Source organism: Oculina patagonica, chromosome 13 (genome assembly GCF_052425735.1).
Source record: "Oculina patagonica isolate OP01 chromosome 13, crgOcupat, whole genome shotgun sequence".
In the NCBI taxonomy this organism is placed as follows: Eukaryota; Metazoa; Cnidaria; class Anthozoa; order Scleractinia; family Oculinidae; genus Oculina; species Oculina patagonica.
Window position 1 is genome coordinate 7,453,833 of NC_135770.1, and position 19,442 is coordinate 7,473,274.

Consider the following 19,442-nt stretch of genomic DNA (forward strand, 5'->3'; position numbering starts at 1 on the left):
TCCGATTCCTCTGGAGCGTAAATAAGCCTATGAAATTTTGTCACAGACAGTCTTGAACTTCTTAGGCCCAACCTGTCGGGCACAGAAAGCCCCATTCTCCTCGGGGCAGAAAAAAGACCGCTCATTTTTCTAAACATTTGGACACAGATAGTCCCAAAATCCTCGGGCGCACAAAAAACCTTTAAAAAGTTTGGGCACAGATGGTCCCATTCTTCACGGGCGCAAAAGGCCCTTGAGATATTTGGGCACAGATGGTCCCATAACCCTCGGGGGCACAAAAAAGCCCCTAAAAGATTTGGGCACAGATGGTCCCATTCTTCTCGGGCGCAAAAAAGGCCCCTAACATATTCGGGCACAGATGGTCCCATACTTCGCGGGTACAAAAAAGGCCGCTAAAATATTTGGGCACAGATGGTCCCATTCTTCTCGGGCGCAAAAAAGGCTCCCAAAAATAAATAAGTAATTGGTCACAGACGGACATAACCTCCTAAAAAAAACTACAAAGCAAAGGTACATCGTCCTAATCATCTGAAAAGGAAAGAAACAATTCTAATCATAAGAAGATAAATATAAAATTCAGTCGCCTCCAGAGAAGAACACCAAGATGAAGAAATTAGCATACAACGACTCCTAAAATACTCTACCAAATCCCTAGACAGTTCATACCGACGAGAGAATATTTTTCCGCTAATTTTTCAAAAACGCGGAAAAATTCGATTTCCGGTGTTGAGTTTCTGGCGTCGGGTTGCAACCGGCCGTGACCAAAACAACTTTATAATTCACAGCGTGTAGCGCTTACCGGCTGCTATAACTTTTTATAATTTCTTCGCAAATTCAGTAGTTTGATACCAAATCCTACAACGGCCGATTTCTTTCAAAGAATCAACTGCTTCGCAGAGAAATCGCTCATAACATTCGCCATTGGATTCATCTGCATTGAATGAAAGTTGAAAACAGACCACAGCCATCAATTAATCGATTGAATGACATACATCTGACTGATCAGAACAATCAATTTTCACACTCTATAAATTCTGACCAATCACGATTTTTGCGTCCAGAATCTGGACGTAAAAAACGACAAAAACAATAGCGTCAGGGCAGGCGTTCCCCTTCCCCCCTTCCCCGATCGCGCTTCGCGCTTCGCGCTCGAACTCCCCTTCTCCTTCCCCATTGAACGCCGGCCACGCAGGCTATACTAAGAGGGGACACATAAAATAAAAATAATAATAATGATAATAAAAAAAGACTTAAAATTGATATTTACAATAAAAACAGACTAAAATTTAACTACACTATTTACAAATAATTTCAATAACAATTTTAAAATAAGTTAATTCGTATTTAAAATAAATCATGTACTACATAAAAACGCAGTTGTGACATCCATGTTCAATTTTCAGTGAAAGGTTAGTTTAAGTGATCTGTCTTTTGAAAGATTGCAGAGACGGTAAGTTTTTTAAGTTAGTTGGGAGTTGATTCCACAGCATAGGCCCGATATACCTTAGCGAGTGTTTCCCGTAGGTGACAGTATTAAATCTGGGAATGTGGAAATCTGCGCCTCTAAGGTTGTAAGTAGAACTTTTCAATGAAAACAAATTTTTGACGTTCGGGGGGCACAGATCATGTTTCACTTTGAACATCATACAGGCTATATCCTGTAGCCTTCTTTCATAAAGAGATTTTAAGTTAGCTTTCTTACAGTAGTTGCTCATATGTAGATTTGCTATCTCTGAAGACTGCACGCAAACCTCTCTCCTGGGTGCGTTCGAGCTTTCTCTTGTCAATTGCTCGGCAGAAATGCCAGGTAAGATGGCAATAGGTGAGGTACGGAAGGATTGCAGCTTTAAAAAGATGTAGTTTCGCAACGGTGGGTACTAAGTTCTTGAGTCTCATTAATACACGCACCTATCCTCTGGTTCGCCTTCTTGCACGTGATATTTATGTGCTCGCTGAAATTAAGCATGTTGTCAATAGTGACACCTAACTAGTGGTAACCACAGGTTAGAAAGTGCGGGCTTCGACAAACTTTTGTTTTCCGATTCTAATCGTTCTTTGTGGAGGAAAAAAATTCTCAACTTCCCAGTGTTTGAACGATACATTTTCGGATCCTTTTGCATTAACCGTTCATGGTGGAAGATTACGGATTGATAATTGACAAATCACTGGACAAAAGTAACGCGTCACGCGAGGAATGCATGATTTAATCGAGCACGCGGTGCAATTAAGATGTGATTTTACTCTGTCGGCGAACTCGCTATGTTGTCAGTGTTGTAAGGAATTTTTCGAGATAAAATAACTGTTGTTGGAATCATTCGTTTTGCTCTGGTTTATCTGTGATACAATCACTTAAGTCACCTCATTTCACGGCAATGTTTTCAACAGGTCAAGAAAATTTTTCAGACAGTGTCGATAAATCACTGGACAAAAGAAAATTATTCCGAGTAAGGTCGAGTAACGCGTCACGCTTAAGTCACGAATGTTTTTTATCGTTTCCTATTGCCGCAAACCAATCAGAATTGTTTTTTTGATTGACAGTTTTGCGAAGTGTAGTGGAGCACGCGGTGTGAATTGAGATGTGATTTTCCTCCGTCGGCAAACTCGCTTTGTTGTCATTGTTATAAGGAATTTCTCGAGAATAACCGTTGTTGGAATCATTCGCTTTGCCGTAGTTTATCTGTGATACAATCACAGCAGATCTTCTCAAAAGCAACACCTATAAACGTCTGCAAAACGTAATGTCTGCAATCTTCCGACAGAAGCCTCGATCTAATGTGACAAACTGTTGATTTTTCGCATTCTTATCGCTCTTGGAGACAAGATTTTTCTCTTCCGGTGTTACGACAAACTGTCGTGATTGACACATTTTTTGCATTCCGATCGTTCTTAGTGGAAGAACAAAATTTTCAACTTCCGGTTTGCAGATAGTCTTTATAAACGTGGCGCGCACGCGTAATACGCAATCCGCTGGTCACTGTCAAGATTAGGGTTGCGGGCCTCTCTTGGGCCCGCAATAACCTAATACTGTTCAGAGATTCAATGTCAGTTCCTTGTACATTTATGCTTATCTCGTCTCTGCTGTTCCTCTGTTTATTGTTGATTAGCATGGTATGGTATTTCGATGGGAAGTCTCTTGATCCCCAATTTTCCTTTGGCCACACGTCGACCATGGTTCTCATCAATGTTACAAAAACTGTTTGTTTGCATGAGAATTTCAGATCAGAACAGAGCAGCAGGCAGATAGAAATGTTTTATCCAAATAGTAGCTTTTAGGTTTGGAGTTATTACAAAAATAATTTTAAGTATAATTATATTCTGCTCATTAAACCTTTGCTTGTCGTCGTAAGTCGTATAGGGCTGGAGCTCTCTAATGTTTAATGCAGTAGACAGACAACTCTTCAAGTCCACTTTTTCCGGGAGGGGGCGCCCGCCCCACTCGAGACACCGAGGACGGCGACGAGGCCACGCACAGCCGCACCCGCAGGGCCGGGACGCCACACGAGAGGCCCCCCGGGAGGCGACGGCCGAGAGGCCACCCCGGCAGACGCGAGACCACCGCGCGCGCACCCGGCCCCGCCGAGGGGACGCGCCGGGCGGGGGACGGGAGGACCGGGGCGCCGGGGAGCGGGGGGGAGAGGGCGGCCGACCCCCGGGAGGGTGAGAGGAACGAAGCACGCCAGACGCACGACGCCGGTGACAGACACCACGGCGCCGCGCGGACCTCGGCCGAGGCGCGGGCCGCGCCGCACGGGAGGCGACGCGGAGACCACGGGGGGCGGCGCCAGGGGGCGGCAGTGAGGCACGGACAGAGCGGAGGTCGGCACCACCACGAACCATGAGGTGCTCGAAGAGCTTTGATTTATGCTGTAACAAGATAAATTGATTTATTGGTATTTTGAGGCATTTTGAGGCCATTTGTACGAATGCTATGCGCTTAATTTATTCCTATTTTATTTTTCCTTTTCTATGACCTTGTTGCAATTAGGTGTATGTTTGTCCAATTTGTAAAAAGCAGATGCGAAACAAAACAAAAGGACAATTTTTAATGGCCTTTGAATGATTTCAATGATCCAAAATTGGATAGCAAAATACATTTTCCGTGTTTCTATCAATTTAAAGAAGCAAGAGAGTAGAAGTTTGCGAAAACATAAAATGCTGTCCTAAGACTGTTTTCTCGATCCCAGGTCATATCTAAGAGTACGTTCCTTTGGGATGGTCCGGATCGGGAACAATGATTCTAGAACACTTGGATCATGGTGCACCGAAAATGACCCGACGAATCCACTCTGGACAAGGATTGATCGGTTAATATGATCGGTTAATATGAAGTATATGATCCGAGTGATCCTCTATCATTGATACCTGCTCCGGATCATCACAAAGGAACTCATCCTTTTGCCCGCCTATGTTAAGTGTCCCGTCCTTAAATAATTTAAAAAGTATGATAATTGGGCATTTGTATTTGTATTTTTTTTAGAGTCTTGTTTTCTTTAGCTTTAGTTTTAATACTTTTTAAGTTTTTATAAACATTTGTTCATTTTTTTTATATTTTTAACATTTTTATCTTGTACAAATTTTATTGTCCCATGGCCTCAATGGATACCAGTTTCGTTGCTGAATGGGCCACCCTGGTTAAATAAATTTTCTTACCTTACCTCCTTACCTTTTAACTTTACGTTTCCTTTGCGCTCTGTTTAGCTGTCTGTGCAGCTGTGGGATTAGAAGACGCAAACCAAATACCTGACGCCCAAATGACTGCGAGTTCATATTACCTTCAATATTACCCATACATGGGTCGGCTTAATGGAGAAAAGGGCTGGTGCCAAGGTACTTCCACAATCTCAAATGATTACCTTCAAGTTGACATGGGAGCATTGCGTACAATCTGCGCAGTCGCAACGCAAGGAAAGAAGAACGGATCATACGTCACAAGCTACAAGCTGTCTCTTTCTACTGATGGTGTCAACTGGAATACATACCAAGAAGGAAACACTGACAAGGTATCAAAACATAAGGGTCGTTTAGTCGTTTTTCTTTGCAAAGTAATGTTTAAATAAAATTGTTGACAACAATAAGCAGTTCTCATATCCACATCGCCGTTCGGATTATAAAACAATTTTATTCTGTCCTTCAAATAAATTGAACTTTTTTGCACTCATGAATAAGTTTACGTGTAATGCATGTGTTGGTTGAACGCCGACTCGAGGTCGGGGTCGGAGTCGGGGTCAATTATTTTTAAATATTTTTTTTTAATAAACCGATTCAGGCAAAAACTGAAAGTTGCATAGAAGTTAAGCTAAGTGGCCCTAGCGAGCTAAAAATACCCGTAATGCATAACGCCACATACAGTATAAGCTCTGACCTCTAGCTAAATTAACGGACACCTTGGTTAGGCTAGCATCTCGCTCCCATAATTAAAACACTAGAGTTTTAAACTCCCAGAGTCGGACACCAGCTCCTTCACGGACACATTTTCGGATCCCAACGGTGTCCGCTTTTGGGATGGTTTCGACTTAAGTTGCACAATTTTTATAATTTTAGTTTGGGGAGCAGGGATGGCGCAGTGGTGAGAGCGCTCGCCTCCCACCAATGTGGCCCGGGTTCGATTCCGGCCCGGTGCCATATGTGGGTTGAGTTTGTTGTTGGTTCTCGCCTTGCTCCGAGGGTTTTTCTCCGGGTTCTCCGGTTTTCCTCCCTCCTGAAAAACCAACATTTCCAAATTCCAATTCGACCTGGACAGAGGACCCGCATGAAAACCAGCTAGCGCTGATGTGGCTTCCTCTCTAAATATAGTAATTTTAGTTCTTGTTTTCTTTTTGGCGTTGTCTGAGTAAAAACGCACACAATCGTGCATTATTTCAAACAAATGTACCACGTATCTCTATGAGTCTAACCATGCTGTCCATACAATTCGTATTGAAATAATACTGCGTCTGATTGGTTGAAAGCAGATCACTAGCTGAACAGTTACAAATTAATTGAATCGCTCAGAGTTTCGCGCCAAAAAAACGCGGCTGCACCACTGTCTCAACTCGTTACCAGTCTGCTTCACTCGCGGCTTTATTTCTCAGAAATCGTCCAACATTGATCAAAAAACGATAAACGTTGACGGTCCTTATCGACAAATTTTACCTGGAACAGAAATGAAGGAACAAGAAGGCATTTTAATGCGATCTAGATGAAATGTTTATTACGCCACTAATTGTTTCTAGAACAGACCGTTTTCCTATATGAATTTGTTTTATTTGATATAAACAACAGGGATGGTTAACATTAAGACCCGCATTACGAGCGAACAGACTTGGGAAAAAAACGATTTTTTTTTTTCAAGATGAACTATCTGTGACAAAACTCCCTTAAATAGGAAACATTTTGTTACAGCGTTAATTTATGCAAGATTATTTAAGGTTAATAACTTGCAGTATAACTCATTGCATTATTCATTTGACAGGTTTTTCAGGCAAATACAGATTTGAACACCATTGTACAGCATGCATTGAATAATGCAGCCCAAGCAAGATATGTTCGATTCTACCCTGTCACCCGGTCTAGATACCCTTGTATGAGGATTGAGGTATTTGTGCAGTGAAGGAAACCTGACGAAATTGCAAGCAACTCAATGCTTTTGCTTCAGAAGTAGTTTAAAAATTCCAACCGAGTTTAAGATTTGCTGATGATTTTAATTTGAGATTTGATATCTCCCTTAATATTTTCCTTTTTAATTGTTGGTCTTCTAGTACAACGATTCATAGCAATTTATACGTCACAATAAATCGTATTTCAGATGCGAAAGGTCTTTGCCGCAGAGCATATGGTAGTTTAGTCACCATCTTCAAAATAAAAGGTATTTGATCTTTCAAGTCCTCCTCTTTTATCATAACTCTCCCTTTGCCACGGTGGGAAAAGCCGCAAGGTGCTTCTCTTGTGCAATGTGGCTGAGCTATAAAGGCTTGTGAACAAAATATTGGTTTTCGAACAAATCAAAACAAAACAACTGAGAAGCGAAAAAGATGTTTTTGCATTGAGCCATACTTTTAGGTACCTTTTTAAGAATATATTCGACGCGACTGGAATGCAACTTATGGTGACGGTTAAATTGGGCCTAGTAATGCACGTATCAATGTTAAGCTGCTGGAGGGGGAGGCCGGGCATAGGCCGGGCATAGGCCGGGAGAGGCCGGGCATTTGAACTTAGCTGAGACTTTCTGATCAAATTCCGAACCCCTGGGCATGTGTGGATGTTCAAAAGAGTCACTTAACTTCAATAAAATGTTGTAAAAAAGTCCATTAAAACCGTCAAAAGGCCCCCACTACGTGCACATACTTGCTGTCAAATCCCCCGCCTATGCCCCCCCCCCCCCCCCCAGCGGCTTAACATTGATAGGTGCATAAACTTCAGTATCGTTTTCGAGCCCGAGTTCCCAGTGAGGGACTACACCAGCTCTGATAGCTGATTATGCTACAATATCTCAGTATTATTTACTTATACATGGTGCTGTTTAGTTTTAACATTTAACTGTCTTTGCGCTTATAATGAATTCCTTAGAAGTGCGAGTAATACGACTACCCACTTCCCAATAATATAAGAATCAAAAATAACCACACGAGAGAATCCGGGGAAGTTTCATTTCATTTCCTGCAAAAGTAATTACAAGAGCGGGGCTTGTTTTTTGTCTCATTTTCATTACTAGTTTTCGTTTTGAAAAGACATTAATAAATCCAGTTAGATTTGCACGTAAGTGACAAAAAATTTAGCATGTACTAAAACCAGAAAAACTGGAACACCCATAGACAAGGTTAATTTACGGTTAGGGTTAGAAGTCAGCAATTTGTGGTTTAGTTAGCGGTTATGGTTTTTGGTGGTTAGGGTGAGCTTTTGGAAGAGTGTTCCTGGTTGTTTTTGGGATGTTTCAGTGTTCCAGGGTTTCTGGTTTTAGTACAAATATCTAAGTTGCTTTTAAATTAGCACGGGAAGAGTGGCTTTCTAATTTTTGGCTTGCCGTTCAGAAATGAACATTCACTAAAAGTGGCACAGTTATTTTGCCATGTTATTCCCGAGTACCGTGCCTTAAGCATCGTTTACTTGGATGCGGTTTCCAATCAACACAGATTAAATATGTCGGTCGCAATTTAGGATTGCCGAACCTTTAAGGCATTTTTGAAATTTTTAAAAGAGGATTTACTCAATAATGGTGACACTCTCAGTAGCTGTTCATTCATTTCTTTCGGAAATTTTGATATGTTAATCATGTGTCGATGTTCTGTGACGTTGCAATGGCAACTTTATAATGACAAGCATGTCTGATCAAAAATCGCTATTTTGACATTTTATTTTCTTTTTCCGGTTTTATAAAACAAAATTGTATGATTTGTTTATTTATATTCTGTATGATTTGTTTAATTTTATATTCCATAAGCATATTTTTGGCTTGATTTTGTGTATTTCGTTATCTTCTGACTTCCTAATAAAATTGTTAAATCCAAGATTGCGGACCAAGATAATACTTGCTCTTTATTATAATTCAAATAAACAAACGTTCTCTGTCAGAAAGATAGTGGTTCTAGAGACGTCATGTGACAACAAATGACGTCACAGCTTACAAAAATTATGTCATTTTGTAGAGTAAGCTAAGGGCTTTCTACTCAGTGCAAAATAATTTCGCTACGCGATAAAAAGAAGGAAAACCTTAATGGGGTTACATCAACCCCCTTCCCCCACCCCTTGTACCACCTTCGATTACTAGGCTTTTATTTTGTTGGCATCATTATCTTAATATGATGTGTTTTTAATCAGTATGTTCCCATGCATTACGTCAACTTTCTCAGTGTGCCCGAACAATCAACCTGTTACTCACTTATACTTCTTGGTAGATTGCGGCATTATTCTAGTAGGGATCGAAACAGGATGCATACGGATCCAAAGCCCAACGTTATAATTTATTTAGCCATCAATTAAACCACTGCACCCCTCAAAGTTAACCCTCGGACGTACAAGCAAATTCACACTCCCACCATTGTACAAGGGGCAGTGGATGGAACACCTCCCTAGGGTTTTCGCTCTATTAAGGCACAACAAAATTATTTTGCACTTAGTAGAAAGCCCTTATCTTACTCTACAAGATGACATAACTTTTGTTGGCTGTGACGTCATATATCGTCACGTGACGTCACCATCTTGGATCCGCCATCTTGGATTACACTATTTTCTTAGAAAGTCAGAAACTAACAAAATTTGATGTAAAATCATGCCAGAATGTTTAAAATAAAGAAAAATGTTAAAATTGACGATTTTGGCCAGACCTACCTGTATTTATGATGTTGCCATGGCCACGTCAAATATCATGGACACATGGTTGATATATCCAAATTTCTGCAAGGGATGAATGAACAGCCACCCCCCCCCCCCCCCCCCCCCCCCCCCCCCTCGTTGTATAAATGAAGAGTCATTTTCGGGCTTTCTGGGCCGCGCAATTGGCAATTCCACGTTACATTTATTTAATTTATAGCTATAGTCAACATAACACCAGCTTAAACCGCTGATATCACAGTGCATAACTAGGAAGACGCATTTTGATAATTAATGTGCATGTTATAAAACTTGTGGGAAAAAACCCATTATGTATTGTAGGATGTCCAGTGACAGATAAGAAGGACTTCATGACCACATATGGACACTGGCAATTTGTTGAATAATAAAGTTGTAAACGTGCTTTATTTTCCTTATTCGACAAAAAGACGTGATGTTACTATAATGCTGAGTTTATTAGATTGAAAGCAAAGAGAAATCATCGATCCAGTAGATAAATACGTGAAATCTTTTTGTGTTTGGGTGTGTCATAAATTCGTTTTGAATGAGAACTGTAAAACTCTGTAAAATTATAAAAGCAATAAAACACTACGAAAACGAAAAATATTGCATTAAAGAGAAACTTTAAAGAACCAGTCCACAAAGTGATTTGAGCACTGTAGCGACGGTATAAACAAGGAAAGGAGAACAATGCACCTTATTCCAAAATGGCGAAAAATACATTATTCTTTTGTCTACATGTTAATTGACCCTTATGGCCTCGTTTTAAGCCAAAGATTCTTTCAAATTTTGCAGATTCGATCGCGCCCACGAGGACCAATTTACATGAAGACAAAAGAATGATGTATTTTCCGCCATTTTAAAATTAGGTGTATAGTTCCTGTATGTGTGCCGTTATTGCAGACCTTGACCCTGATTCAGTAACGACGCCGGGCTTTAAGAATGCCTTTACCACGTGACCCGAAAGGAAATAACGAATTTTACTAGGAATTAATAATACACAGTGCTCACTCCTGATGTTCCCAAATAACGGCCATCTTTACTGATAATTGTATACAGCAAAGCTCCACCGACATCATGGTCTCCTTAAAGGGACTATGTCACGGATTTTACCAAATTTTTGAACAGCCAAAATTTATATTTGTGTCGCAGGAAACCTAAAAATAATGGTCCATTTATATTAAAATTTGATATATTAAAGCATGAAAATGTTAACGAGCATCTTTGGCTGCGGATGGCATGGATCAAAACGGATTGCAACTTGAAAATGTCAGGCTAACGTTTTCAAGTTGTTACCACGCGTCATCAAAAAGTCGATATTTATAGCCGTAAATCTTCCTTTAGAGGTTCAAAGATATTTTTATGGGTTTAGTTGCCTGCTATTAAATTCAGAACAGTTTAGACCAAAAATCTGCAAAATCCCCGTGACATAGCTCCTTTGAACAAACAGTGTCTGAACAAAATGTAAAAAACACTGATTATATGCTTGGTATAAATTTTGTTTCGTCTTAAACTTCTCAGACTTCTTTTTAATATTGTTCAATTTGCAAACACAACTGCGAGCCACTTTTTTATTTTATTTTACACTCCAATGATAATATCCGCATTAATTTGCCTTCGAAAAGATGTCTGCAATGATGCTAAGCAACGGACACACTAACCAAGTTATCATCATCATCATCATCAACATTACTGCAACAAGCCTGTGCATCGCTGACTATCGTTGACTTCCGTTATTATACGGAAGTGCAGTTTTGGACAGTAATCCTTGTCTTTAGAATGTCTACTAGCCTACGTAGCAGGCGCCTGTGTAGTTTCGAGCGCCGTATGGGAAACGCAAAAGGTGCGAGACGGCCGTCTCTCGCCCCTCGCGTTAATCAAATACGCGCCCAAACATACAAAGGCGCCTGCTACGCAGGCTAAGTGTCTACTGAAACACATTCCATTACTCACCCTGGTTTTCTATGAGCGATAGTCAATTAATTACTCGCTTTCGTTGTCTTATTGTTATCGGGAATTTTAGCAAACCGCGACAGCAACGGCAACGTGTACGTTTCCAAACAAGCGGCTTAATGAGCAGAACAAAATCTCTGCATGCGCATGTAAATCATAAATCTCGCAAAGAACGTTTTTCCCTGTAAAACAACACTGTGTATAAATGACAAAATACTGCTTGCTTTCGTCAGAACGGACACTAGTTAAGTTTCGAAATTGAATGCTCTCTACATATTCTGCTAGAGGGGGTTCTTAAACCAGCAGACACACTGAACAGATGTTGAGAATAACTGGACTCCTAAGAGAAATATAAATTCTTTTTCTTTTATTAAATCCTGTCCTCGACGTCGTAATCTTCACGCACGCTGAGTGAAGACGTGTAAGTCCTTATTACTCAGGCATGAGGCTTATAACGCCCGGCTTGTCCTCAAAAAAGAGCCTTCGAATAACCAATCACATTCAAGAATTTAGCATAATTTTAATTAAAATTGAAATTATTTAGGTAGCAAGGAATGAAACATTTTCCCATATCATACCGTGCGCAGGTGCTATATGGTTGTGTTGAAGTCTTTAAATTGATTTTCGGAGAAAATATTTTGAAATCTCGTTGTCTTTAGAATCGATTAGAACTGTCATAACAGAGGAATATGGAACTAAAACGGGAGTTCCTTAAAACAATAATGCGTGTTCTTTTGGGCTTTACTCTTCTTCTCTTAATCTCGCTAAAAGCAAACCAAAGTCAACTTGACGGCAGTCGTGGTTTAAAGAGGGGCGTTCATGTACAGGGAAATCGAGTAACGTACGGCAACTTTGCAGTTGACAAGTTTCATCGTCTTCAAGTATCAGTTGGTTCATCTACTCTTGTGAGTAACTACAGTGAGTGCGCTCTGAGCTGTGTTAACACTTCGTTGTGTTTTTCGTTTAACGTCGCCTCGTCTCCTCGCTCAGATGGAAAATACCGATGTGAGTTGTTAAACGAAGACAAATACTCTGCAAACCCAGGCCAGCTTGTCAGCTCACAGGAATACCACCATTACAGCATCAAGGTAAGAAAAACTTATTTTTGATTCTTTCAATCCTCTAGTTGAGTATTTGTAAATAAGTAATCTTTATCAAGCAGTAACAAAAAAAGCTCTCATTTTGGTTGTTACACGTCGTATGCCGGGAGTTGGCGTGTGGCACATTTGAACCCTATTTTTAGAGAGAAAAAGAAAGGTTGCAATGCCTTCGTGATTTCAGTTATTTGGTTTAAATCAATTTGATATAATTTCCCGAAAACAAACTACAATTTTTTTTTAGTACAAGCCCGGTTTACACGCTGCGATTAGTCGACCCGATTTTCTTTCCCTTTTTTCAGTTGAAAATTTATGTTCTCTTCATCTTCTTTTTTAACATAGAAGAAAAAATGCGAGAGAAAATTTGTTTTGTTTGTTGGTTTCAAGTTAAGCTTCGACACTCTCCTTGACGTTCAACAAAACTTGTTAGAAATCTGCTTGCAGGCTTTACAGACTAGCAAATCCAAAATAAGTAGTCATAATTGCTTTGGTAATTAATTATATATAGTTAATTTTAATTAAGAAAAAAAGCAGTGTTTAGTGAAAGTTGAAAACCAACGAGTAAAATAAGTTAGTTATGCAGGAATTGGATTTATTTCTTTTTCAAGAAGAGAATAAGTATTAAAAACTAGAATTTTTTTCCACAGACGCCATGCTCAAGCTTTCCATGTCAAAACGGTGCAAAGTGTGTTCCGAATTATGGTGAAAATGAATACCACTGTGATTGTGTTCCCGGCTACACAGGAAGGCTTTGTGAAACAGGTGAGATAGTTCATGGGGCAACTTCGCTTCACACTTCATAATTGAATAGTAACCAATAATTTTAGCAGATTTTTGAACAGCCAAAATTTATAATTGCGTCGCAGGAAGCCTAAAAATAATGCTCGACTCTAATTGAAAATTACCATATTAAAGCAACAAAACTATAAACAAGCGTATTTGGCTGCAGATGGCTCAGATGGAAATGGATTGCAACTCGAAAAATTAAGGCTTTACTTTACAAGTTGTTCCCGCGCGTCTTCACAGAATCGATATTTATAGCTGTTGCTTGACTTCTCTTTTTGCAAATTAAAGTTATATCTTCCTTTAGATGTTCAAAGAAAGTGTTTTTCATGGGTTCTGTTGCATACCACTACTTTCATAACGGGTTCGACCATGCAAAATGCTTGTGACGTAGCCCCTTAAAATTCCGCATGTGAAATGACTATTGAATGAACACAGCAAGAATCGCTTAGCGAGAGACGATGTAGATTTCAGTGTATTTTGTAAAGTTTGTTAAAGGGACTATGTCACGGATTTTACCATATTATTGAACCGCCAAAATTTATGTTTAAGTCGCATAAATCTGAAAATAATAGTCTATTTTATTAAAAATTGCTATATTAGAGCACTGAAACTGTTCACTAGCATTATTGGCTGCGAATGGCGCGGATGGAAACGGATTGCAATTTGAAAACGTTAGGCAAACGTTTTCAAATTGTTTCCGCGCGTCTTCAAAAAATCGATATTTATAGCTGTAGCTTGACTTCTATCTACAAATTAAGGTTATATCTTCCTTTAGATGTTCAAAGAATTTTTTTCATGGGTTAGGTTGCATATTATTACCACGTACTCTCAAAACAGGTCTGACCATGCGAAATGCTAGTGACGTAGCCCCTTTAAACTCAGCATGTGAAATGGCCATTGAATGACCACAGCAAGAATCGCTCAGCGAGAGACGATGTAGATTTCAGTGTATTCTGTAAAGCTTGTTAACCTTCGTTATTCAGTTTTTCTCAATGGGAATTCAAAAGACCGATTTAGATGGAGGAAAGCTTAGTTCTCAGTTTTTACAGGGATGCAGTTTTTCAGTAACACAAACGACTTTAAACCCGGCCACCTAACAAAAGTTGGCTAATCAGAGAAAGAACTTAAAACAAACAATTTTAACTAAATTTGTTAAAATTAAAGTGGCTTGTGATTTAACGTCGCTGAGCTAATGGCTTGGTTTTTATCTATTTTATTTTTCAGTTTTTCTCGTAAGTTGAGGGTTCTTTGTTTTTTGTTTTCGAAGTTATTTCTGCCGCTGGAATCAAAACTATTTTCGCCGGCTCTAGTTTTGATGCTGCCCATTGAAAGTTATTTTAGTCGCTGGATCTTTCAGAGTTATTTTTATTTCATACATACTGAGATTTACAGTTAGAATTGATCTGTTGAAAACACGGTTCGGAAATTCTCGCAGCCAATGACAACGGCGAAACGACTTTCTCACACGTGAGAAACCCGTTTCGTCCAATCAGAAAGCGGCTGTCAAAACGCATCAACAATTTCAATGAACGTGGTAGCTTTGTCGATGGCGCTAGCTTTTTCACTGCTTGAAAGTTATCGCTTGCAGGGTTTTTGGCCTTTCGCAGTATATTTTTGGACGGTTTAAAACGTTCTCATTAACAACTATGGCTGAATCTTCTGGCAGTAGGTTTAAACCATTAAGTAAACCCATCGAAGAATATATTACAGAGCAGGAAAACAAAAACACTCGAGCAAAAACGCAGCGGGTCGAGTGAGCGGGATGTGAAGCTGCTTTCTACATTTCTGCTGGAGAAAAACGAACAAAGAAAAATTGAAGAAATCCAACCAGAAGAGCTCAGCCGTTACCTTAGTGAATTCATTCTTAGTGTGAAAAGAAGAGATGGCCAAGACTATGAACCATCGAGCCTTCGAGGGTTGTTCTCAAGTTTTAACCGGTATTTATAAAGAGAACGCAAATACTCAGCGAGTATTATCGAAGACACTGTGTTTGATCAAGCAAGAAAATGTCTGGAAGCTCGCAGCAAACAACTGAAAAATGAAGGCAAAGGGAACAAACCCAACGCAGCCGAAGCTTTGACTGATGTGGAGGAAAACGTTCTTTTCGAAAACTGAGAATTTACCGGGAATCTCAAATGCCGAAGCTTTGCTAATCACAGTCTGGCTTTTCAATTCGGTCCATTTTGGTTTGAGAGGCTGTGAAGAACATGGGCAGATGACTTGGGGCGACGTGGAACTTCACATGGAGGCCGACGGAACTGAATACCTAGAGTATCCTGAACGTCAAACGAAAACTAGAACGGGAGCTGAACCTCGAAATGTCAGAGCTGTTAAACTGAAGGCCTTCGCAGCACCAAACGGTCCACCCAAAAGAGATCCAGTTGCCGTTTACAAAATTTATTCCGAAAAGAGACCTGACGCGATGAATAAACCTGATGCGCCATTGCCTGGAGCAAGTGTATTTAGCGGAGCCGTGTTTAATGGAGGACACTTTAACATTTCTATAAACACAGTAAGTCAGTCGCCTAATGCGTACTCAGCAACAAGAAAGCACACCTTCAAGCGTGTTAAACGTATTTTAGATTCTTCGGATGAAGATAGCCCTCCCTTGCAATAGCGCTAGCACAGTTACGTAGTCTTAGTTCTTATTTCTGTATTTCATTTTTGTACTTGTTGGATGGAAAACTCTTGATATTCGATTTCTTATCCATTTAGAACAATTTTAAGACACGAGAATAATCTCATGAAATGTCTTTTTTCAACGATTTTGTTGTTATTATCATTTTGTAAATTAGGGTACTTTCATCAGTTGTGTGCTTGTACCGGGGTCTTATAACAATAAAAAAAAAAAACAGTTCAGCGTGGAAAAATCTCTGTATTTATAAAATAAACAAATTACAGCATGGAAAGTGCTTTGTACGGTGTTTACGCACTCGTTGTTTTGTATCAGAAATCTCACTCGTTCGCTCCGCTCACTCGTTCGATTTCTGATACGTCAACAACTCGTGCGTAAACACCGTACGCGCGCACTTTCCATGAAGTAATCTATATATTCGTGATGGGTTCAAAGATATTTGATTTGTCGTTTGGTTCACTGTAGTTTTCGTTGCTGAAACGCTTTGGGTTGGTTGTTTGTTTGTGCTGGCCTCCAATTTTTTTTTTCTGCCAAATTATGTTTGGCATTTGTTTTCAAGTTACCGCCGGATTCAAAACTTTTTTTTATTTATTGATGGAACGAGTCGAGCACTTTTTTATGTGCTGGTTTCAGGGATATTTTTGTCGCTCGTTTTTTACGCATCGGCTTCAAATAAAAATAACTAAGATGTAAGTTAAGTCTCGTGCTGCTCGCAAATCATCAGTCTTATCGTGAACATCCAATGATTCCGATTTGTGTTGAAATAGTGCAGGATTTCGGTTAAACAGTCTAAGCTGGACCAGCTTAAAGTCTTTGCCATATAATAGAACTTTGAGTTTCTTCTTAATTTAGATATTCAACAACTGAACTTTCGAGATTTTTTAAATCCTTTCTCGGGTACATTCCGAAAGCAATACTACCGTTGCCGCTTATGAAAAGCTGACTTTACTCATTATGGTCTATATGATCAAAACAAAATACAAAATTACAATCTTTATTCAATAAGCTTTCAAAAAATATATACTTTACTGGGCTTACCATTGATGGTTTGCACACAATTTTACTTAGAACGAAACGCCAATTTTTCTTCTTTGATACCTTAATGAACCATGATTCGAGTGATCCTGTATCATTGATCCCATCAAAAAGGAACATACCATAACTTTACGTTTTCGTTGCGCTCTGTCTAGCTGTCTGCGCACCTGTGGGAGTGGAAGACTCAAACCAAATACCTGACGCCCAAATGACTGCGAGCTCAGTTTACGGTAGTTTTAATTTTTACCCATACATGGGTAGGCTTAATGGAGAAACGGGATGGTGCCAAGCGACTTCAACAATCTCAAACGATTACCTTCAAGTTGACATGGGAGCAGTGCGTACAATCTGCGCAGTCGCAACGCAAGGAAAGAAGAACGGATCATACGTCACAAGCTACAAGCTGTCTCTTTCTACCGATGGTGTCAACTGGAATACATACCAAGAAGGAAACACTGACAAGGTACAAAAAAATAAGGGTCGTTTTAGTCGTTTTTCTTTGCAAAGTAATGTTTAAATAAAATTGTTGACAACAATAAGCAGTTCTCATATCCACATCGCCGTTCGGATTATAAAACAATTTTATTTTGTCCTTCAAATAAATTGAACTATTTTGAAATCATGAATAAGTTTACGTGTAATGCATGTGTTGGTAGAACGCCGACTCGGGGTCGGGGTCAGGTCAAATTTTTTTTAAATATTTTTTTTTAGAATAAACCGATTCAGACAAAAACTGAAAGTTGCATAGAAGTTAAGCTAAGTGGCCCTAGCGAGCTAAAAAAACCCGTAATGCATAACGCCACATACAGTATAAGCTCTGACCTCTAGCTAACGGACACCTTGGGTAGGCTAGCATCTCGCTCCCATAATTAAAACACTACAGTTTTAAACTCCCAGAGTCGGACACCGCTCCTTCGCGGACACATTTTCGGATCCCAAGGGTGTCCGCTTTTGGGAGGGTTTCGACTTAAGCTGCACAATTTTTTTAATTTTAGTTCTTGTTTTCTTTTTGGCGTTGTCTGAGTAAAAACGCACACAACCGTGCATTATTTCAAATAAATCTACCACGTATCTCTAGCCTAACCATGCTGTCCATACAATTCTTATTTAAATAATACTGCGTCTGACTTGTTGAAATCAGAAAAAAATTTTCCCAAATTGTATCACTAGCTGAACAGTTACAAATTAATTGAATCGCTCAGAGTTTCGCGCCAAAAAAACGCGGCTGCACCACTGTCTCAACTCGTTGCCAGTCTGCTTCACTCGCGGCTTTGTTTCTTAGAAATCGTCCAACATTGATCAAAAAACCTTAAACGTTGACGGTCGTAATCGACAAATTTTACCTGGAACAGAAATGAAGGAACAAGAAGGCATTAAAAGATGAAATGTTTATTACGTCACTAATTCTTTCTCGAACAGACCGTTTTCCTATATAAATTTGTTTTATTTGATATAAACAACAGGGATGGTTAACATTAAGACCCGCATTACGAGCGAACAGACTTGGGAAAAAAACGATCTTTTTTTTCAACATGAACTATCTGTGACAAAACTCCCTTAAATAGGAAACATTTTGTTACAAGATTATTTAAGGTTAATAATTTGCAGTATAACTCATTGCATTATTCATTTGACAGGTTTTTCAGGCAAATACAGATTTAAACACCATTGTACAGCATACATTGAATAATGCAGCCCAAGCAAGATATGTTCGATTCTACCCTGTCACCCGGTATAATCACCCTTGTATGAGGATCGAGGTATTTGTGAAGTGAAGGAAACCTGACGAAATTGCAAGCAACTCAATGCTTTTGCTTCAGAAGTAGTTTAAAAATTCCAGCCGAGTTTAAGATTTGCTGATGATTTTAATTTGAGATTTGATATCTCCCTTAATATTTTCCTTTTTAATTGTTGGTCTTCTAGGACAACGATTCATAGCAATTTATACGTCACAATAAATCGTATTTCAGATGCGAAGACGAAATATATATTTTTTTGGTTGTCTCCAAAGGTCTTTGTCGCAGAGCATATGGTAGTTTAGTCACCATCTTCAAAATAAACGGTATTTGATCTTTCAAGTTCTCCTCTTTTATCATAACTCTCCCTTTGCCACGGTGGGAAAAGCCGCGAGGTGCTTCTCTTGTGCAATGGGGCTGAGCTATAAAGGCTTGTGAACAAAATATTGGTTTTCGAACAAATCAAAACAAAACAACTGAAGCGAAAAAGATGTTTTTGCATTGAGCAATACTTTTAGGTGCTTTTTTTAGATTATATTCGACGCGACTGGAATGCAACTTAAGGTGACGGATAAATTGAGCCTAGTAAACTTCAGTATCGTTTTCGAGCCCGTGTTCCCAGTGAGCGACTACACCAGCTCTGATAGCTGATTATGCTACAATATCTCAGTATTATTTACTTATAAATGGTGCTGTTTAGTTTTAAAATTTAACTGTCTTTGTGCTTATAATGAATTCCTTAGAAGTGCGATTAATACGACTACCCACTTCTCAATAATATAAGAATAAAAATGAACCACACAACAGAATCCGGGGAAGTTTCATTTCAATTCCTGCAAAAGTAATTACAAGAGCGGGGCTTGTTCTTTGTCTCATTTTCATTACTAGTTTTCG

General features: G+C 39.4%; 3 protein-coding genes across 3 annotated transcripts in view; all 3 read left to right on the forward strand.

The window, feature by feature from the left end:
* LOC144636910 (uncharacterized) overlaps positions 1–6,740 on the forward strand; it is a 45,502-nt gene extending 38,762 nt beyond the window's left edge. Inside the window, exons 7-8 of the mRNA XM_078496112.1 lie at positions 4,711–5,000; positions 6,452–6,740. Coding sequence (XP_078352238.1) covers positions 4,711–5,000; positions 6,452–6,589 — 428 coding nt within the window. The 3' untranslated portion in view covers positions 6,590–6,740. The remainder of the gene's footprint in view (positions 1–4,710; positions 5,001–6,451) is intronic.
* Positions 6,741–13,026: 6,286 nt separating this feature from the next.
* Positions 13,027–19,442, forward strand: part of LOC144635400 (scavenger receptor cysteine-rich type 1 protein M130-like) — a 327,613-nt gene continuing 321,197 nt past the window's right edge. The window contains exon 1 of the mRNA XM_078494512.1: positions 13,027–13,118. The gene's annotated coding sequence lies outside the window, so the exon portion shown is untranslated. The remainder of the gene's footprint in view (positions 13,119–19,442) is intronic.
* On the forward strand, positions 17,066–18,587 carry LOC144636911 (lactadherin-like). Its single transcript, XM_078496113.1, has 2 exons — positions 17,066–17,275; positions 18,450–18,587. The coding sequence occupies exons 1-2, from the start codon at positions 17,066–17,068 to the stop codon at positions 18,585–18,587; spliced, it is 348 nt and encodes a 115-aa protein (XP_078352239.1).